This window comes from Oncorhynchus keta, chromosome 35 (genome assembly GCF_023373465.1).
Source record: "Oncorhynchus keta strain PuntledgeMale-10-30-2019 chromosome 35, Oket_V2, whole genome shotgun sequence".
Taxonomy (NCBI): Eukaryota; Metazoa; Chordata; class Actinopteri; order Salmoniformes; family Salmonidae; genus Oncorhynchus; species Oncorhynchus keta.
This window is the reverse complement of record NC_068455.1, coordinates 59,225,149-59,247,381: the sequence shown is the minus strand read 5'-3', so window position 1 is coordinate 59,247,381 and position 22,233 is coordinate 59,225,149. Positions and strand designations below refer to the sequence as shown.

The window sequence follows — 22,233 nt, the reverse complement described above, 5'->3', positions numbered from 1 at the left end:
AAAGATGCACTTCTCGATAATCCAACCACAATGTCCAATTTCAAAAAGGCTTTTCGGCGAAAGCAGAACATATCATTACGTTATGTCAGCAACTAGTCACAGAAAGCATTCAGCCATTTTCCAACCAAAGAGAACAAAAAGCAGAAATATAGATAAAATTAATCACTAACCTTTGACGATCCTCATCAGATGACACTCCCAGGACTCAATGTTACACAATACATGTATGTTTTGTTCGATCAAGTTCATATTTATATCCAAAAACCTCAGTTTACATTGGTGCCATGTTCCGAAATGCCTCCAAAACATCTGGAGAAATTGCAAAGAGCCACATCAAATAACAGAAATACTCATCATAAACTTTGATGAAAGATACATGTTTTACATAGAATTAAAGATGAACTTGTTCTTAATGCAACCGCTGTGTCAGATTTCAAAAAAGCTTTATGGCAAAAGCACAATATTCAATCATCTGAGAACAGCGTTCAGCCACAAAAGCAAGCCATACAGTTACCCGCCAGAGTCAACAAAAGTCATAAATAGCATTATAAATCTTCACTTACCTTTGCTGGTCTTCGTCGGAATGCACTCCCAGGACTCCCACAAGAAATGTTTGTTTTGTTCGGTTACGTCCAAATACCACCGTTTTGTTTGCGCGTTTAGTTCACTCTTCCAAAGGCACAATGCGCGAGCGCAAAATCCAGCTGAAAAGTCAAAAGAGTTCCATTCCTTAGGGTCTTTTTATAATAAATCTTCAATAATATTCCTCTTGGTCACCTCCCTGACCAAGGCCCTTCTTCCCCGATTCCTTTAGTTTGGCCGTGTGGCCAGCTCTAGGAAGAGTCTTGGTGGTTCCAAACTTCTTCCATTTAAGAATGATGGAGGCCACTGTGTTCTTGGGGACCTTCAATGCTGCAGAATCTTTTTAATACCCTTCCCCAGACACTATCCTGTCGCGGAGCACTACGGACAATTATTTTGACCTCATGGCTTGGTTTTTGCTCTGACATGCACTATCAACTGTGGCACCTTAAATAGACAGGTGGTTACCTTTCCAAATCATGTCCAATCATTTGAATCTAACACAGGTGGAATCCTATCAAGTTGTAAAAACATCAAAGGTGATCTTTGAAAACAAGATGCACCTGAGCTCAATTTCGAGTGTCATAGCAAAGGGTCGGAATACTTATATAAATGTGATATTACATTTAAAATGTTTCATACATTTCATACATTTATTAAAACCTGTTTTCACTATGGAGTATTGTGGGCAGATTGCTGAGGATTTATTTGTATTTAATCCATTTTAGAAGAAGGCTGTAACGTAACAAAATGCGGAAAAGTCAAGGAGTCTGAATACTTTCTGAAGGTGCTGTATATGCAGTTCTCTTAGCCGGCAAGCAAGCCAGCCAGATAAAGTTCGTTATTTTAGTATGCATGCTAGCCTAGCCAGCTAAATAGCCAACCACCATGGTTGACATAACTAAGTAATAAGCCAGAAATCAACACCAATTAATCTAGCCAAAGCAGGAACCCAGAGACCACAACGACAACAAATCCAGTAGATATACAGTAGAGAGCGGAGACTTACCGATTGATGGCTGAGTTGGCAACCAAATAAGAGCCAAGGAGCGAGGTGCTTCAGAGCGAGAGGCTGTTTCCCCCGGCCGAGGGGGAGACAGCTAATAGAATAACAAAGGTACTAAAACCCAGAAATGAGTCTGGGTTGTTCAGCCATTCCTTTGGGGAAAATGTATGGAGAAAGACGGGCTTTGGAGATCTTATACGTTTTGTTCTATGAGAGCATCAACATCCCTGCTGTTCACAGCGTGGTTACCAGGGGACTAAAACAGCTGAGAAGTTGAGCCTCACACTTCAAATCGCTTAGTGGTTGCGGAAAATAACCCACTATGCTGTTTACTTTCTGCTTCTACATCATATCGCTGAGTCTATCTTTAATAATATGTATACAGATAATGTTACTGTTCTGTGTTATTTTAGCCAGTAATATTACTGTTTAGTGTTATATGGCTTATTTCAGGGGAAATGTGCAGTATCTATTAGTATTCTAAAGTACACTGAACCAAAAAATAAATGCAACATGCAACAATTTCAAAGGTTTTACTGAGTTACAGTTCATATAAAGAAATCAGTCAATTTAAATAAAAGCATTAGGCCCTAATCTATGGATTTCACATCACTAGGTGTATAGATATGCTAGTCACATAACTTTTTTTTTAAAGGTAGGGGCGTGGATCAGAAACCCAATCAGTATCTGGTGTGACCATTTGCCACATCTCCTTCGCATGGAGTTGATCAGGCTGTTGATTATGGCCTGTGGAATGTTTTTCCACTCTTCAATGGCTGTGCGAAGTTGCTGGATATTGACGGGAACTGGAACACGCTGTTGTACACATGACTTGAACACGCTATTGTACACATAACATGTCTGGTGAGTATGCAGGCCATGGAACAACTGGGACATTTTCAGCTTCCAGGAATTATGTACAGATCCTTGCAACATGAGGCTGTGTGTTATGCTGAAACATGAGGCGATGGCGGTGAATGAAAGGCATGACAATGGGCCTCAGGATCTCGTCACGGTATCCCTTGACTACAAGAATAACTATAAAAACTATTTTTGTTTGGGAATAACTGGGCCAGTACATTAACTGGGCCAGTACATTGTGGAACATTTAGAGAGAAATGTATTATGTAGAATGAACATGGCTCTCTGACACGTGGAATAAGGAATCGTGTCAACTCTATTCATTACATTTCTATCTGAAACGTAACATATTGTTACGCCACTTGTTTTGCCGGGTCAATGTCTTTGGGAGATCCAGTGGACAGGAAGGGGTTAACGGCCAATGTGATTATCCGGATCTTGTGATCCAGAGCTGAGCCATGAATGAGTGCCTTTTATGTGCAGTGAGCAGACTGCATCTCAGCCGGTAAAGCTGCCTGAAAACCACAAATCGCGGTGAGTTGGATCAAATGGAATGATTACCTGTATATAGATCTGTTCATGCGCTGTATGTATTGTTTGTGAAATCATGTTTGCCTATTTGAACTGACCTGCTTCTATGAATGTTCCTATGTATCTCTGACAAGTTTGAGAGACAGCTTTGCTGCACCCGTGGTGTCATTCGTGAGCGATCCAGATTGTTTTTTAAAGAGTTGCTGACCATACAACCGTAGCTTTTTCATATAATTATTTCAAATGGTAAGATTTTAAAGATGTTTGTAGAACTATGAGAGGGCTTATCTGCCTGGAGAAAAACATTTCACTGAGGGAATTACATGTACTGGCATTTCGTCTGGTTTTCTAACAGAGTGGGTCATTCATTCATAGCCTCCTGGACTCCAATACTCTCAGCCCCGATCTAATGGTGAATGGACTTTATAGTAGCACATGACAACAGGCACTGCTGTTGATCTACTATATTCTACAAATAAAGAAGGGTGAACTGAATGATAACCGAACCACCTCACTGACGGTAAACTACTGTATTATGTTCCTCTAGCCATAAAATGCTTGTTAGTGTATTCTTTCTACCCGTGTAACAGTGCTGTAATGAACTCATGTCAACATTCCAAAATTCAAGATGGACCAACACATCCCAAAGGTGAAAAATGGTTATAGATTTTGGAATGGTTATACAATTTTACTCCTAAAGGTCTACTGCAGCTGCTGGTTTCCATGCAATCCCTCCGATCACTGACTGATTTAGATCTAGGACCAAATGCCATTTGAAATCATTTCCAATACTTTATCTGTGCTTCATTGAGCTTCCCTATTGCAAACCCCACCCAGGCAGGCTGAAGCAAACGCTTAAAGTACGTAAAAGATTACAAATAGTATTTGAACCCAGTTTTCTCTGGGACATCAGCTGATTTAACTATCTTGTCAGTCAATTATATGTACAATTCAGCAGATGTTTAGGTGAGCGATTAGCATTTTGGCTGCTTGTTTATGTTTAACTCCTGGAAAAGAGGTTTTGGTAATTAGTACTCTCAACAACTAAACCATGATGCCCTTGTTGTTTTGATTTGAGGGTGGATATTGGGAGTTATGGCGCCATGTATCTGAATCCCCTGGTAATCTGGCTAGTTGACACCAAGAAGTGAGGTGTTGGGAGGCTGTAGCTCTGCCTCTTGGCCATGGAGACAGGGGGGCCTGGTCAGCCCGGTCAGCCAGGCCCGGTGCTGGGGCTTCGGAGTCTCTCCTTTGCCTACCAGGGATTGCTAGAGATCCCCTACGAAGTCATACTAGCCCAGCGAGACACCCTGGAAGTGTTGGACCTCAGCTACAACCTGCTGGAGGAGTATCCTTCTGCTCTGAGCCCTGTAGAGACAGAGGCAAATACACACACACACACACACACACACACACACACACACACACACACACACACACACACACACACACACACACACACACACACACACACACACACACACACACACACACACACACACACACACACATCTGAATTCCATCTCTCTCTTTCATGCACCAATCAGAGACATGCTATGCATGTGTACTATACTATTAACACACAGTCTACCTGGCAATGTTTCTCCTTCATTCAGCTGCCAACGGAGCCCAGCTCTCCTGGGTGAACTGGAGAAGCTCAGCACTCTGATCCTGGACTGCAACAGCTACTCGTCCCACGTCAAGTTCCCCTACATGCCTAGTGTCACCACCGTGTGGATCAACAAGAACAAGGTCGGCAACCTGCCCATCTTCGTTGAGGAGATCCGAAGCAAATTCCCCAACATCAAGTAAGACTGGCTTTTACTGAAGCCATTGGGGCAGTGTGTGCGTGTGTGTTTTTGCATCTTTGTTGTTTTCATTCCGAACTGCGTTCAGTAGGGTGCAGCATTGTGGAGCATTGAACAGACATGTTAATACAACATAAAAAAACATGAAACAAACACCATTTTCAAGTTTGAAATGTATCATGCACAAGTACAATGCAGTAATACATAAATCAATGTAATCCTAAAAACAACATAAGTTAGAACAAACAAGAAATACAAATAAGATAAGAACAACACAAGAAAGTAAGTAAGCTATATACAGGGTCAGTTTCAATACCATATTTACAATGTGCAGGGGTACTGGAGCGATAGAGGTAGATACTTTTTTTGCCTCACTGTATTTGATCTCCTGCTGATTTTGTACATTTTCCCACTGACAAAGAAATGATCAGTCTATAATTTTAATGGTAGGTTTATTTGAACAATGAGAGAGAAAAACGCATGTCAAAAATGTTATCAATTGATTTGTATTTTAATGAGGGAAATAAGTATTTGACCCCTCTGCAAAACATAACTTAGTACTTGGTGGCAAAACCCTTGTTGGCAATCACAGAGGTCAGACATTTCTTGACGTTGGCCACCAGGTTTGCACACGTCTCAGGAGGGATTTTGCCCCAGTCCTCTTTGCAGATCTTTTCCAAGTCATTAAGGTTTCAAGGATGACGTTTAGCAACTCGAACCTTCAGCTCCCTCCACAAATTGTCTATGGGATTAAGGTCTGGAGACTGGCTAGGCCACTCCAGGACCTTAATGTGCTTCTTCTTGAGCCACTCCTTTGTTGCCTTGTGTGTTTTGGGTCATTGTCATGCTGGAATACCCATCCACGACCCATTTTCAATGCCCTGGCTGAGGGAAGGAGGTTCTCACCCAAGATTTGACGGTACATGGCCCCGTCCATCGTCCCTTTGATGCGGTGAAGTTGTCCTGTCCCCAAAGCAGAAAAACACCCCCAAAGCATAATGTTTCCACCTCCATGTTTGAAGGTAGGGATGGTGTTCTTGGGGTCATATGCAGCATTCCTCCTCCTCCAAACACGGCGAGTTGAGTTGATGCCAAAGAGCTCCATTTTGGTCTCATCTGACCACAACACTTTCACCCAGTTGTCCTCTGAATCATTCAGATGTCCATTGGCAAACTTCAGACGGGCATGTATATGTGCTTTCTTGAGCAGGGGGACCTTGCGGGTGCTGCAGGATTTCAGTCCTTCACGGCATAGTGTGTTATCAATTGTTTTCTTGGTGACTATGGTCCCAGCTGCCTTGAGATCATTGACAAGATCCTCCCGTGTAGTTCTGGGCTGATTCCTCACCATTCTCATGATCATTGCAACTCCACGAGGTGTGATCTTGCATGGAGCCCCAGACCAAGGGAGATTGAAAGTTATTTTGTGTTTCTTCCCTTTGCGAATAATCACCAAGCTGCTTGGCGATGGTCTTGTAGCCCATTCCAGCCTTGTGTAGGTCTACAATCTTGTCCCTGACATCCTTGGAAAGCTCTTTGGTCTTGACCATGGTGGAGAGTTTGGAATCTGATTGATTGATTGCTTCCGTGGACAGGTGTCAAACTGAGATTAGGAGCACTCCCTTTACGACTGTGCTCCTAATCTCAGCTCGTTACCTGTATAAAAGACACCTGGGAGCCAGAAATCTTTCTGATTGAGAGGGGGTCAAATACTTATTTCTCTCATTAAAATGCAAATCAATTTATTACATTTTTACATTTTTTCTCACAGTTCAAATAAACCTACCATTAAAATTATAGAGTGGTCATTTCTTTGTCAGTGGGCAAATGTACAAAATCAGCAGGGGATCAAATACTTTTTTCCCTCACTGTATGTAAAGGAGTAAGGTGATTAGGTATTTAAGTGTTGTTGTCTGACCTCTGGATGTTTTTAATTGCTGTAGGATTCTCAGCATGATGAACAACGAATCAGCACCCAGCTACTTCAATGGAGGGAGTCTAGACCAGTACATAGACTACAGGTGAGCTTGAGTGAACACAGCTGATACACTAAAGCTGCACCTCTTTGATCAGTTGTCTTTTTATATTCAGATGAGAAGGAGGTGTTGTGTAACCTCCACAGGTCATAGGAATATGACATGATTCTATAACTCAAAATAAGTTGGAGTTAAAATTGTGTGATATGCAGTGGATTCTGAAAGTGTTCAGACCCATTGACTTTTTCCATTTTGTTGTTCGAAAATGGATTAAATCGTTTTTTTCCCCGCATCAATCTACACACAAAAAAACACTTGGGTCACCTGTTACCGACCCCTGCTATATACCAGACTTACTGTTCCTCATTCATATGTTCTGTCATTACTACAGTATGAAATGATGTGCTTTATGCTTTTTGTGTCTCGCCCACCAACATATTCCTCCTCTGGCCACACAGGCAGTATGTGATCAGTCAGATCCCAAGCCTGAAGATCCTGGATGACACTGAGGTTTTGGAGAAAGAGAGAGCGCAGGCTAAGAAGACCTATAGGATGCAGAGGACCAGGGAAGGCAGCAAAAAGAGGAAGGAACTTCCAACATTAAACCCTCCATAACACTGCTCCCTATCGAACTGAACTTCAAAGATTTATCAAGATGAGAAAAAATAATCATTGTATAGATAACTAGTTCAAGGCAAGTTAGCACAATTTCAAATATATTTTCAACATGTTTATCAAAATTAAAATGGGATAACTTATCTTTTGACTTTATGGTTGAGGGGATTCTAAGCTGAAATATGGAATTGTTTTAAGATGGTCATACCATGGAGTATTTAGCTATTTGATTTGGAATTTTAGGACCCCTTCAGGTACAACACATATTTGCTAAAATATTGAATTTGGCCTTTACTACTATAGCACATAGAAATACATTGAATAACACATTCATAAATGGCTAAAAAGACAGTCAGACAATAAATCATTAGGAACAAGTGTCTGTCCTCTTTCTAAAAGATATAAGAATGCTCAGGAAATATACAGTATCAGTCTAAAGTTTGGACACACCTACTCATTCAAGGGTTTTTCTTTATGTTTTACTATTTTCTACATTGTAGAATAATTGTGAAGACATTAAAACTATGAAATAACACATATGGAATCATGTAGTTACCAAAAAGAACGTGTTAAACAAATCTGAACATATTTTAGATTCTTCAAAGTAGCCACCCTTTGCCTTGATGACAGCTTCGCACACTCTTGGCATTCTCTCAACCAGCTCTGCTTGGAATGATTTTCCAACAATCTTAAAGGAGTTCCAACATATGCTGAGCACTTATTTGCTGCGTTTCCTTCACTTTGCGGTCCAATTCATCCCAAACCATCTCAATTGGGTTGAGGTCGGGGGATTGTGGCGATCAGGTCATCTGATACAGCACTCCATCACACCCCTCATTGGTCAAATAGACCTTACACATCCTAGAGGTGTGTTGGGTGATTGTCCTGTTGAAAAACAAATGATAGTGGGACTAAGCGTAAACCAGATGGTTTGGTGTATCGCTGCAGAATGCTGTTGTAGCCATGCTGGTTAAGTGTGCCTTGAATTCTAAATAAATCACAGACAGTGTCACCAGCTAAGCACCCCCACACCATCACACCTCCTCCATGCTTCATGTTTGGAACCACACTGGCAGAGATCATCTGTTCACTTACTCTGTATCTCACAAAGACATGGCGGTTGGAACCAAATCTCCCCAATTTGGACTCCAGACCAAAGGAAAAATTTCCACCGATCTAATGTCCATTGCTCGTGTTTCTTGGCCCAAGCAATTCTCTTCTTCCTATTGGTGTCCTTTAGTGGTTTCTTTGTAGACATTTGACCACGAAGGCCTGATTCACGCAGTCTCCTCTGAACAGTTGATGTTCAGATGTCTGTGACTTGAACTCTATGAAGCATTTATATGGGCTGCAAGTTGAGGCTGGTAACTCTAATGAACTTGTCCTCTGCAGCAGAGGTAAATCTGGGTCTTCCTTTCCTGTGGCGGTACTCATGAGAGCCAGTTTAATCATAGCGCTTGATGGATTACATTGTTTTCCCCCCTCAATCTACTCACAATGCCCCATAATGACAAAAAGAAAACAGATATTTAGAATTTTTTACAAATGTAAAGAATAAAAAATAAAAACATATTTACAAAATTGTTGTTGAAGCAGTGATTACAGCCTCGAGTCTTCTTGGATATGATGCTACAAGCTTGGCACACCTGTATTGGCACACCATTATTCTCTGCAGATCCTCTCAAGCTCTGTCAGGATGGATGGGAAGCGTCGCTGCACAGCTATTTTCAGGTCTCTCCATAGATTTTCGATCGGGTTCAAGTCCGAGCTCTGGCTGGGCCACTCAAGGACATACAGAGACATGTCCCGAAGCCAATCCTGCGTTGTCTTGGTTGCCGAGTTGTCCTGTCGGAAGGTGAACCTTCGCCCCAGTCTGAAGACCTGAGCGATCTGGAGAAGTTTTCATCAGGGATCTCTCTGTACTTTGCTCTGTTCATCTTTGCCTCGATCCTGACTAGTATCCCAGTCCCTGCCACTGAAAAACAACCCCTCAGCATGATGCTGCCACCACCATGCTTCACCGTAGGGATGGTGCCAGGTTTCCTCCAGATGTGATGCTTGGCATTCAGGCCAAAGTGTTCAATCTTGGTTTCATCAGACTAGGGAATCTTCTTTCTCATGGTCTGAGAGTCCTTTAGGTGCCTTGTAGCAAACTCCAAGCAGACGGTCATGTGCCTTTTACTGATGAGTGGCTTCTGCCTGGCCACTCTACCATAAAGAACTGTTGGTGGAGTGCTGCAGAAATGGTTGTCCTTCTGGAAGGTTCTCCGATCTCCACAGAGGAACTCTGGAGCTCTGTCAGAGTGAGCATCTGGTTCTTGATCACTTCCCTGACCAAGGCCCTTTTTCCCCGATTGCTCAGTTTAGCCATGTGGCCAGCTCTAGGAAGAGTCTTGGTGGTTCCAAACTTCATCCATTTAAGAATGATGGAGGCCACTGTGTTCTTGGTGACCTTCAACACTGCAAAAATGTTTTGGTACCCTACGGTCAATTCCTTCGATCTCATGGCTTGGTTTTGCACTGACATGCAGTGTCAACTGTGGGACCTTATATAGACAGGTGTGTGCCTTTCCAAATCATGTCCAATCAATTGAATTTACCACAAGTGGACTCCAATCAAGTTGTAGAAACATCTCAAGGATGATCAATGGAAACAAGATACACCGGAGCTCAATTTGAGTCTTCTTCTGTAAATAGGTTTAGATTTGTTTAAATTATTCTTTACATTTGTAAAAATGTTTTTAAAAAACTTGTTTTCGCTTTGTCATTATGGGCTATTGTGTGTAGATTGACGAGACAAACAAATAATTTAATACATTTTGGAATAAGGCTGTAACGTAACAAAATGTGGAAAAAGGGAAGGGGGTTCTGAATACTTTCTGAATGCACTGCATACAAAAGTGTGTGGACATCCCTTCAAATGAGTGGATTCGGCTATTTCAGCTATACCGGTCACTGACAGGTGTATAGAATTTAGCACACAGATATGCAATTTCTATATACAAACATTGGTAGTAGAATGGCCTTACTGAAGAGCTCAGCCACCTTTCCAACAAGTCCAACAAATTTCTGCTCTGCTATGAATCACGCTTCACCATCTGGTAGTCCGATGAACGAATCTGAGTGTGGGTGATGCCAGGAGAACGCTACCTCCCCGAACGCATAGCGCCAAATGCAATGTTTGGTGGAGGAGGAAGAAGGATCTGGGTTGCTTTTCATGGTTTGGGCTAGGCCCCTTAGTTTCAGTGAAGGGAAATCTTAATGCTACAGCATACAATGACATTTTAGATGATTCTGTGCTTCCAACTTTGTGGAAACAGTTTGGAGAAGGACTTTTCCTGTTTCAGTATGCCCCCGTGCGTGCACAAAGCGAGGTGTGTATATATAGAAATGGTTTGTCAAGAACAGTGTTGAAGAACTTGACTGGCCTGCACAGAGCCCTGACCACAACCCCATCGGACACCTTTTGGATTAATTGGAATGTCGACTTCGAGCCAGGCCTAATCGCTCAACATCAGTGCCCGACCTCACTAATGCTCTTGTGGCTGAATGGAAGTAAGTCCCCGCAGCAATGTTCCAACATCTAGTAGAAAGCCTTCTCAGAAGAGTGAAGGCTGTTATAGCAGCAAAGGAGGGACAAACTACATATTAATGCCCATGATTTTGGAATGAGGGGTTCGACAAGCAGGTGTCCACATACTTTTGGTATTGTAGTGTACATGCCCTATCCAGAGTAGCCTACTCTCCCTTCTCTCACAGCTGGAAATGCTAGCAAATCTTCACCCTCTTCCATGGCTGTTAGCTAGCTACCTATCTACCTTGCTACAAATGCATTTGGAGTTACAATGATAAATAAATAAATCAACATAGCTATCTAGCTGATATGAAGTTAGCAAGCTGTTGATATTTAATTAACGTAGCTAGCTATACAGTATGTAAAGTTAGCTAACTAGCAAACATTAGCAGCTAATTTGATTTAGCATGCATATTACGCTTCTGTAGCAAGCTAGCTAGCTATTGTTTTTGATCATTTTCAAAATATATTTACTTACAGTACTTGAATAGGTTCTCCATTGCCTCAATTTTCAGGGTCCTTAGAAAAACTAAATAATGGGAAATCTTTGAAGTTTCCGGCAGCAGCTAAACGCAGCCAGCCATGTGAACAATTGGAGGACAAACAACAGACTTGCTGTGTTCGAATACTCATACTAACTGAACCATTTGTGATGTGAATTGAGTATATAGCATTGTAATGACCTGGCTAGATCATAATTGTCCAGACATAGGATTGAGTATACGATTCATGGTTTATTCCCAACTCCCACACAGGCTACTGTTTGGCAATAGCCCACGCCAAATAAATGAAAGGTACCAGTATAAAACAACCGTGACCTTCTCTTGTGAAGACCAAGCGTAAGAGAGAGAACAATGGCTAAAACATGGTCTTAAAACTTGCAATGCCCCCTCCCACCACTCCACCAACCACCAGGATGCCCGGCATCAGAACATTCCAGGCATTCCCGTGATTGGCAGATAGCATGTTGATTGGCATGTCGAACCCCACCTACACTGGGTACTGGTAAATACAACACAACCAACTAACAGCATAACACACAGCTGGTTGTGCGGGTCGCTACATAGCCCCCCCACCACAAAGTCCCTCATCCCCGAGGGAACAAACAAAGTCTCTGAAGCGATCCGGAGGTCTCCTTTGCCTGCGTGGCCATTATGGTCACAGAGTGTCCAGATGTGAAACAGGGGGCTCAGTCCGTAGTAGGTGGCTGCCCTTCTGGGGCCCAGGTGATGAAGGCAGGGACACGGGGGACAAGGATGAGGGAATGGGGAATACAGTCTGTGGCTCTGGGGAACCGGTGACACAGGGAGGGAGACTGGGGGAGTGGACTGTCTAGAGCCTGGAGAATGTCATTGCCAGAGAGGGGAATTGTGGGGGTCCCTGTGGTTTGGGGAGAAGATGCCCCTCTGTATGGCGCTAACCTGTCCCGGTGCAGTGCAACCTTTCTCCCCCTGGGACAATTTATTAGTTATGCTGTCTTTGTTAGTTATGCTGTCTTTACAAACCACATATCCTATAGTTAAAAGTGACAAGTTTGATGCATAAGTAGTCAACTAAGGTAGCTAGCTAACATACCGGTACATACTGCTGTAATGATATGCTATCTAAATATGCTATCTAAATACGCAACGTTTATTGACTTGATTATTCCTGTAATTCTTAGCTTAGCTAAATGGTGTAGTCATTGTGCGTTCTTAATGGACATTCGCATGCTTTCGTGAATTCGCTCTGGCTATCTACTCCGATTTCAGAGCACTCGTCTGGGTGTACCAGAGCCAGAATAATGAGTTTAAGAGCGCTCAACACCTGTTGAATATGGCCGGTGTCAGTAAACGGCGGCAAAAAGCTTAATTAAATTGTTGCCAGCAGCACAGTTACAGTCACCAATGATCTGGATAACATGTAAACAGCCTAACCAGCTCTGCTAGGGCGAGTAAAATGGTCAGAGTGGTCTGATTTGTGTCTGGAAGGAGCTAGAAAGCTAGCCAACGTTAGCTTGGGTGCTTGAATTTACGAGCACACTCTGGCACTCCACATTGAATTTAAGAACACACCCGAAGTCGTAAGATGTCTAACTAGCTAACGAGCTACACTAGCAAGCATCAACTTCCGGTAGACAGGCGAAGAGCTAGTACGCTCAACTGAAAGCATACTGTTTGTTTACAGTATACTAAAATGAACTAATAGCATATAGTATGTAGTATATACTCATTAAGTATGTAGTATACAGTATGTTAGTATGGGACTTCGAACAGAGCTACTGAGTTTGGTCTTCAAATATGGCGCTTGGTGCAGTTGCTAGATGATTTGGGACAACTGCAAGCCCTCTATACATCTATTTAAAACAAGTAATGATACATCTTTATCTTGTGGCATTAAACATTAAGACATTAATTGTAATAAAAAGTAATACACAGCACATGACCTTGAGTTCTGATGTGGTTTTAAATGGATGATAGACAATAACATACCTTGTATAAATGGATATTCATGTGATAAGATTAATCTATTGAGTAAGGTAAGAAATGATGTCATACATTAGCAATCGAGCTATACAGGTGACTGGCCTATAGTCTTTCAATGCAAAAATATACTAGCTTGTTTGGACTTTTCTGAGATTCTGAGCAGTGGTTGGTCAGATCAGAAAAACACCTGCCCAACACTATTTGAAGAAGATGTTATCATCCATATTATGAGTTAACCATTCAGAAAGAAAACAAAAACAAATGTTAACTTGTCTCACTCACTACCTCACTACTTCGGTTTATGGCATGGAGACCATCATCTTTGGTGCTCTGCATTTACGTGCACGTGGAAATGATAGTAAAAAAATCATGACATTTTTGGCATGAGGTTAGCAGTGTGTTAGCAGTTCAAAATCACATTTTAATAATAACTAGTGACGATCCAATGTCATTAGCTACCCTACTGCCCACTTCAGCTGTACAGAGAAGAAAATTGGTATGTGTGACTATTGTTTTTTTTGTTGTTGCAATTATTTGTTATCTTGGCCATATGTTTTTAAAGTAAAATGACTGCATTTGAGGTCGAGGGCTGTGACAGCATAACTAGCTAGCCAGTAACGTTGATTGCTCTTCAAAACCTACGCGATAGCCAGGCTATAGTTACTATATAAACTCACCCCACTCACCCCATTCCGTACAAATGTGCGCAACCGCAACATTCAAAGGAGGCTACAAAGAAAACTAATGGGACTGTAGCCACTGTGTTGACGTCGATATCGGAGGTGTGAACTAGGTTTCTATTCAAGCGTTGATCAACATGGTAATGGCTCTATAGTATTGGGGAAAAGTTGAAAAAAACTGACCCTCTGTTACATCTTGACGTGTCATGTTGTAACGTACAGCACGCATAAAGCAACTATTTCTGTCTTACCATCTCTCTCCACCAGGTGTAGCACTTCTTTCATCCTTTAAAAACAAGAAATTGACAGTGACGGGGGTAAGGGGGGATACCCAGTCATTTTTTTCATCATCATTGCATGCGATCATCATTCTCAAAGCCTCTGTTTACTTCTAAGATCGCCTTATATGGCGATAAGGTGATAAATTGGACAGATTGAGTGAAAAAAAGCAATTTTCCCCACACATCTCTCCTTCTCACTATCAAGCATTAGTTTCGCTTCCCCACCCGCCATTTTTAAAAAGACCCGACGGGGCTCATTGCCTGCTTGAATTATGCAGAAACGGGCAGCGTTTAGGTCATGTAATTGATTCTGTTAGAAAGGGGAGAAATTGTTCTTTACAATGGTATTGACATTATAGTTGATCTGGAAGTATTATGTTTTTGGGGTGCTAAAATAAGGGCAATTCTATGGACCAAAGCGATGTACGAGTTTACGTGAGTTTACGTTAACGTTAGTTGCTAGGGAGCTAGCTAGAAAGCCCTAAATATCTCGCTCTCAACTCTATTCTCATGTTTTAATGACACAAAGAAAGCCTGATGTTGTTAGCTGTGTCTGGTCAGGAAGACTCAGTTCCAGCCAGGTCCTAACATTAATTGGCTAGGCTAATATTATATTGCCTCAAAGCTAGCTTTATCAACTTGTTAGATACCTTGCAACAAGTAACAGGCCAAACATCCCCCCTGTAAGGTGGAATCACATCATTACATTCTCCCATTCTAATAGAATATCATTCTATTTGTATGGGCTAACCCCTGTATCATTATTGGGATAAAATTTAGCTAACATTAGATAACAACATTTACCATTTATATGAACATTTCGATAACATCACACAGTGACTAGAGAAAATATCAAATATCAGTAGCAAATGCAGAATGGGATAGTTGTTGGATAACTATATAGGCTGTACTTGGAAAGCTTTGAGAGTACATTGGGGGACAGCGCTTTCCTCATCATGAGGTGACTGTCATGCCACCTCTTCATGCACTTGTCATTCAATTCCATTTTCTCTGAAAGGCCCTATGTGGTGCGAAGATGCACTTTCTTATCAGAGTTCCCCTTTGACACAGAGAAAGATGGGACACATAACCTTGGCTTCCCATGCCAGCGGTGCAGCGGCTATTAAATCAAAAACACTGTTTGACTTCTGATTACACATTTATAGAGGCTGATGTTCGGATGTACCGATCCTGTGCAGGTGTTGTTACACATGGTCTGCCACTGCAAGGATGATTTGCTGTCCGCCTGTCTCCCTGTAGCGCTGTCTTAGGCATCTCACAGTACGGTCATTGCAATGTATTGCCCTGGCCACATCTGCAGTTCTCATGCCTCCTTGCAGCATGCCTAAGGCACGTTCACGCAGATGATCAGAGACCCTGGGCATCTTTCTTTTGGTGTTTTTCAGAGTCAGTAGAAAGGCCTGGGAAACAGTGTTTAAACCCTTTACAATGGAGATCTGTGAAGTTAGTTGGATTTTTACGAATGATCGTTGAAAGACAGGGTCCTGAAAAAGGGACGTTTCTTTTTTTGCTGAGTTTAGTTGCAAAGTTGCTAAAGTTGTCCATTTATTAGATTTGAACAAGCAACCATTTGCGTTATACGCCTACCAATCTACTCCAACCAACCACATTTCTTTCCCCTTTGCCTTAAGTAACCTTCTGTCTTATGTTTCTAATACTAATTTGTGTGTCCGCCGGATTTACTTTACTATGTTACATCTAGTCTATGAGAACAAGCTGAGAACAAGCCACCGTTTGTTATGTGGATGCCCACTGTTACCTGCCTGTCACCCTTCCCTCTGTTCCCCTCTCGCAGGGCATCAAGGCTGTGCTGGCAGAGAGCTATGAGAGGATCCACCGCAGTAACCTGGTGGGCATGGGGGTCATCCCTCTGGAGTACCTGGCCGGGGACACGGTAGACACCCTGGGCCTGACGGGCCGAGTGCATTACACCGTGGTCATCCTAGAGCCACTCACACCCAGGGTGATTGTTGACATTAAGGTACGACCGGTGATTACATAGGGTGGGAATTGGGAAATTCTCAGTGGAAATGGAAAATTGGACACCTAGTCAGTTGTACAACTGAATGCCTTCAACTGAAATGTGTCTTCCGCATTTAACCCAACCTCTCTGAGTTAATGAGTTATGCGAAGGTCTGAGTTTCTTGTAGATGCCTAGTCCAAATAAATAACTCTTTGTGATTTCTATGAACTCTAATACATTGTGATTCTGTCATACACTTGAAAAGAGCAACTTTTTTTATTACTATGAGCAACCTACAACTGTCTGTTTCCCTTCCCTTACAGCTCGACACGGGCAATTCATTCCAGACGAGGATGAGGTTCGACACAGACGTGGAGCTGACGTACTTCCACAACGGAGGCACCATCAGGACCTACAAGGAGCGCACCATCGGGACCAAGCTGCGCTGAACACGCACATCCTCCATGGGGACGGAGAGACAGAATGTCCTGACTCGCCCTCTGTTGGTTTGAGTTTACCATTTGGTTTTCATCATGTTGTCTCCATTGGTTTTAGTGCATTAACCCGTAGATGTTTAGCTATAGGACTTCTTTGATTATGTAGTGCTGAGTGCTTATTACTGTTGGTGAGTAGGGTTGCAAAATTCCACATCCAGTTCATTCCCAGTTGTTCCTGGTCCTCCTGGTTAGTAGATTCAGGAGGGAATGAGCAGGAAATGCAGGAATTCTCCAACCGGGATTTTTTGGGAAAGTTGATGAAGGCTGAAATTTTTGTCTTTTAACCTTGCTTAAAAAAAAATCATTGTTAATGGTGAGCGAATGTTGCACCTTTTTTCTTTCCTATTTTGGGAAAGTTACCAGAATTGTTCAACCCTAATGGTGAGTTTGGCTACCCTAGTACTAGTGTAACAGGGGGCGAGTTAATCAAATCAATCTATCAAATTAATATAAGTAAACCTCATTACATTTCTGACCTGAAGCCACATTTAATATTTTCTTGAAGCACTAATGATTTTATGGACCAAATTGTTTCTGTCTATCAAATTGGAATGAAGGCCTACTATAAGATTCACACTTGTTTGTGACCTCGTCACTCTGATATGGATAAAATGTGTATTTTGTCTGCTACAAGGCCATAGCAGGGCTAGTGGCTACCTCCTAATAGTCTTGGTGCTGTCCCCTTCCCGTTCTCCTTTCCATAACTGGAGAGGCCAGGGGGAATTCCTGGTACATATCCAGGCAGAACTGAGCGATATTAGGCAGAACTGAGCGATTTCCGCTAGGTGGGCCAGCTGCAAAGTCAAAATTGCCTATATTGTAACATTTATGAAAGAAAAACATTACTTAACATTACCTGAAAGAAAAACATTACCTTCTTAATTTCAAGATTAGGGTTAGCAGAGTGGTTAGGCTTAAAATAAAATGTTATGACTTGTGGCTGTGCCAGCTAGTGACCAATGCAGAGCTACCTCCAGATCAAGATTCATGATGAAAAATGCAAACCTGTATGATATGGCTCAGGGGTAGAATAGACTACGTTTGTCAAATTGTTGAACTTCTACTTACTCAAATGCAGCATTGTTGTGTCGAAATAATTTAGCATTATTAGCATACTATTATTAGCCTATTCTTGAAAAATAACTAATAAAGCAGTAAAATAAAGATGAACCTGATAGATTTCTGGAATAATATATGTTTATAAAATAATTGCATACAAATCATTACATTTTAAATGGAATGTGAAATTAAAATAAATTCTGTACAGTAACTGGCTAAAATGTTGCAACTGTCACAATGTAATTTGAGAACGCAACTGAGTGATCCCACAACTGCATACGAAGCTGTCTCGAAGGCAGCTGATGCCTTTCTGTATTTGTGTATTGGAGTTTCTGTGGCATAATGTGAACTGTAGAGTTGGCACCATATACACTCAGTGGCCAGTATTAAGTGCGCCCATCTAGTACTGGGTCGGACGTCCCTTTGCATCCAGAACGGCCCAAATTCTTTGGGAGCTGGAAACGTTGCTCAATACGTTGCTCCTCACGCCAGCAAAACATTCCTGACACCATTACAGCACCACCACCAGCCTGTACCGTTGACACCAGGATGGGGTCATGGACGCCAAAATCCTGACTATGCCATCAGCATGACACAGGCAATGTTTTTCCACTCAATGTTTTTCCGTTATCTGCCAGTTTGTGGGACGCCTGTTAGCTTTCACAATTCTTGCCATTCTCCTTCGACCTCTCTTCAATGAGCTGTTTTCTGAGATACTGGAACTAAACATACCACGCTCAAAGTTGCTTAGGTCACTAGTTTCCCCCCACTCGAACGTTCAATCTAACTGTGAACGACTGCCTCGGTGCCTGTCTGCCTGCTCTATACAGAAAGCCACGGCCACCTGACTCACTGTCTGTAGGCGCAAAGCATTTTAGTGAACAGGATGGCATACCTAATAAACCGGCCATTGAGTGTAGGGTCAGTGATGAGAGTAACCTGAATCTTACGTTGTTATTCATAAAATATTACATTGTGTTAATACAGAAATACTATAGTCCACAAACCCAGTTATGACTGATTTCAGACAAGACAGTGTTACTACCATCAAGGACCGTACATTTGAATACAACCTTGAGACGGTGAAATCAAATAATACCTGAAATGTACACGTTGAGAGGTATGCGTTACTCACAATACACTTTGTTATACACAGATATGAAATATTACACAGATGACCAGTGCAGCAGTTACAGCACTCAACAATAATAATAGTCATAAGTATAGCTGTTACACACGTGAACAGTACTGTACATGTTAAAGCCACTCAACATTAAGAATGGTAAGGAATCCAATGTCATTGGAGTGAACGATCCCTTTAAACTACAATAGCTGGGAAAAGCGTGCGCTTCAGTGGTGCATGTGTGACATGTTTGCGACTGATGTGTTTGATGCAGTACTTCCGTTTCATTCAAGCTGACCTCTTCATCTATCTCTGTAGTACCGTAGTAAATCTCCTCTGGGTGATTGGTTGATGTTACCTGTATGAATGCAACTTGTCTTGAGGGTCAGCTCCACTCCTGTTGGAACAGCAGTGAAAAGAAAATAGTTCCGATTCGTAGCATCACTCCAACGTAGGGATCCCCCTCGGCTCACGTCTTGATGTAACACATGTAGAGATGTCCCCTGCCCGTCTTACAGTCTCTGATCTGCCACTTGGCCCTCCTCCACACCAGAACACACCTCCTGGTCCCCTTCCTCTTGCCTCTGGCCGGGCTCTTCCTCCAGTTGGTGTAGGTGATGGGTTCTCCACCCACCCACTCCCAGCGTCCTCGGCTCTCCCTGTCGTTTAGACCTGAGAGATGGAGAGAGGACAGTGAGTGAGGTAGATGCATGCACACACGTTGAGCCACTTTTCGTCCAATGGAAATAGGACAGGGTACTTTTTACCTATCCAGAATGGTTTCCTTCCACTGAAGTCCCACAGCCAGTCCATGTCAGCCTTGGAAAAAACGCTCACCAGATTGGCTTGGTGACTGGAACCACAGGAGAAATAAGAAATTATAGTTTACTCCAACACAAAGGCACATTCTCGCAAAATAGGTCACATGTTTCTTGTTCCCCTCCTCACCTCTCCCTGCATGCTCTGATGGCGGTGCTCCACGACGACTTGCGCTCGGTGCTCAGGAAGTAGCAGTTGCCGCTGTGATAGGTCCAGCCCTTACGACAATTCTGAGCACTGACCATCTGTGTCGGGAGAGGATGAAAATGGCTGGCCAATGAGGTGAGAGTTCATTACTGAAATATGAAATGGCTAACATTAAGGGCTGGTTTCCCAGACACATCACGCTCAGTCCAAGACAGTGGCCCAGAATGTTGAGCTATGACTTGGTTAGCCCATACTCTATGACCCTGAAATAGTCTAAGTATGATATTCATAACACAATTGGGCAATTGACGAGGGTACATTATTCTGTTTCCGGCACCATCCGTCCTAGATTGATTACCTCATCAGTGGGAGCCCAGGGCTTCCAGGAGACCCCGTTGCAGCGGAGGAGCCCGCCTGAGCTCTGGTTAAAGTGTAGGAGCCCCATCAGCTCTGGGACACAGGGTTTAGGGCCAGAGCTAGGTGAAGGCTCCTGAGGGCCAATATTATTAGAGTAAGTAACACATTTAGTTAATTTGTTCATCATATTGGAAGTAGTTTATAGGCCAAGAGAGAGAGACTGTAATCTATGCTTTGGGTTTGTTTATATAGCCACTGCCACCAATGACTGAATAACCCTCAGTGTCTGTTTATATTGAGGCGATTTCAGTCCTAACTTAGCTGTTACACCTTGAGATCCAAACCTCTCCATGTGATTGTCGGTGTGGTACTAAAGTCGCTGCGATATAGAAACGGTTATGAATCAATGTAATGATGACTCACCTTATTGGGCTTCTCAGGCATTGTACGTGGGAGCAAGCTGTCACTCTTAGTCTTAGGGACAGGTTTAGGGTTGAGGTTGGGAGCCACTGGTGGTGCTGCGGCTGCATGTTGCTGCCGCCCTCTGCTGGTCACCTGAATATTAGCCTTCCTTCCCTTCCTAGACGGAGACTTGTCATCCTCCAGGCGCACGGACATGATCCCGTGGTACTGCAACCACAGAGAGGCAGTGAGAGAAAGACAGTGATGGCTGTCCCTAGGTTGGATTCGCTGTGTTAGATTAGTGCAAAAGGTCGTAGCCTTACCGTGAACACAGTGTCTGTTCCATTACGATGGACTGACGATGGTGGAATCTGTGAGAAGATAATACATGATCAAGTTGTACTACATAACTCTTAGGTTTAGCATAGTTTAGAGTGAAGGCTTGGAACAAAGACTGTGGGACAAACCTCAACAGAATAACAGTCACACCTGTGATTACAGAGTTAAAAACTCACCGTCTCTCTGTTGGCCATGGCTCTGAGTTTCATATGGGGCGTGGCGGGCACAGCAGCGGGCACAGACTGGGGCATACCATCGCCCCGGGTCCAGGTCATCTGCTGGTCTCCCTTGGCAATGGGTAGTGTCTCCAAATGAATGGAGCCATGCTGGGGGTACGGCCCTGACTGAACCTGCTTCCCCCCCAGACTGGAGCCCATAGGGGCCCGACTGGATCCACACTGTCCTGGAAAAGCACAGAGACTTACATTGAGATGTTGAAACCACGTCAATACTTCATAGAAGGTTGGTGTATTGTCTATCAGTCTTTGGCTTCCTCGGGTCCCTCCAGTTTCAATAACTTGACAAATGTACCTTGACAATGTACAACCTTTTTAGATTAAAATAAAGAAACGGCATTGACTCAAAAGACAATAGAAAATGTTTCTATTTGATTTAGTCACTAGTTCCCCAGTGTTCACCTTTCCCAGAGTCCTTGATTTTAACCAGCGCTTTGGAGGTGCTGCCTACTACGGTTCCCTCAGGGGACACCAGTGTCACTTCAAATGTCTCCTCTGCCTCCTCCAGGTGATCTTGGGTAATTTCAATACGCCAGCTCCTTTTGGATACGCCTTCATAGAGAGCACAGGTTTGAGTTACCTATCTCCTAATCTATGATGGTAACTCATATCAACATCCCACTCCAAAGCCACACGTACCAGGATCAAACTGGATTAGGCTGGATGGGCTCAGAGTGAAATCCATTCCAGCAGTCGCTGTGACCTCTCTCACCTAAGATATTGACAAAAGGGGAATCCGAAAGTGATATTACATTCATGGCACTAAAATGGATTTACAGTGCCATCTATCACTCGATTTACCTCACCGAGACTAACCTGGTTAAATAAAGGTAAAGAATGAATATATGCTATTTAGCAGCATTTCTAGATTACAGGAATTTTTCTAAGAAT

At 42.8% G+C, this 22,233-nt stretch overlaps 3 protein-coding genes across 5 annotated transcripts in view; 2 read left to right on the top strand and 1 right to left on the bottom strand.

The window, feature by feature from the left end:
- The first annotated feature begins 2,691 nt into the window (after nucleotides 1-2,691).
- On the top strand, nucleotides 2,692-7,916 carry LOC118368751 (uncharacterized). Its single transcript, XM_035753117.1, has 4 exons — nucleotides 2,692-2,983; nucleotides 4,597-4,788; nucleotides 6,732-6,809; nucleotides 7,223-7,916. The coding sequence occupies exons 1-4, from the start codon at nucleotides 2,925-2,927 to the stop codon at nucleotides 7,377-7,379; spliced, it is 486 nt and encodes a 161-aa protein (XP_035609010.1). The 5' UTR covers nucleotides 2,692-2,924; the 3' UTR covers nucleotides 7,380-7,916.
- Nucleotides 7,917-11,733: 3,817 nt separating this feature from the next.
- Nucleotides 11,734-17,885, top strand: LOC118368754 (cytoplasmic aconitate hydratase-like). Its single transcript, XM_035753119.2, has 2 exons — nucleotides 11,734-16,381; nucleotides 16,687-17,885. The coding sequence occupies exons 1-2, from the start codon at nucleotides 16,256-16,258 to the stop codon at nucleotides 16,810-16,812; spliced, it is 252 nt and encodes an 83-aa protein (XP_035609012.1). The 5' UTR covers nucleotides 11,734-16,255; the 3' UTR covers nucleotides 16,813-17,885.
- A 150-nt stretch (nucleotides 17,886-18,035) lies between these two features.
- The window catches only part of frem1a (Fras1 related extracellular matrix 1a), a 31,037-nt gene continuing 26,839 nt past the window's right edge, over nucleotides 18,036-22,233 (bottom strand). For all 3 annotated transcript variants that reach the window (XM_035753024.2, XM_052497191.1, XM_035753025.2), the window contains exons 29-37: nucleotides 21,982-22,054; nucleotides 21,745-21,894; nucleotides 21,283-21,509; nucleotides 21,091-21,138; nucleotides 20,789-20,995; nucleotides 20,367-20,498; nucleotides 19,991-20,106; nucleotides 19,810-19,895; nucleotides 18,036-19,714 (exon numbers count right to left, since the gene is read on the bottom strand). In XM_035753024.2, the coding sequence (XP_035608917.1) occupies nucleotides 19,512-19,714; nucleotides 19,810-19,895; nucleotides 19,991-20,106; nucleotides 20,367-20,498; nucleotides 20,789-20,995; nucleotides 21,091-21,138; nucleotides 21,283-21,509; nucleotides 21,745-21,894; nucleotides 21,982-22,054 (1,242 nt within the window). In that variant the 3' untranslated portion in view covers nucleotides 18,036-19,511. The remainder of the gene's footprint in view (nucleotides 19,715-19,809; nucleotides 19,896-19,990; nucleotides 20,107-20,366; nucleotides 20,499-20,788; nucleotides 20,996-21,090; nucleotides 21,139-21,282; nucleotides 21,510-21,744; nucleotides 21,895-21,981; nucleotides 22,055-22,233) is intronic.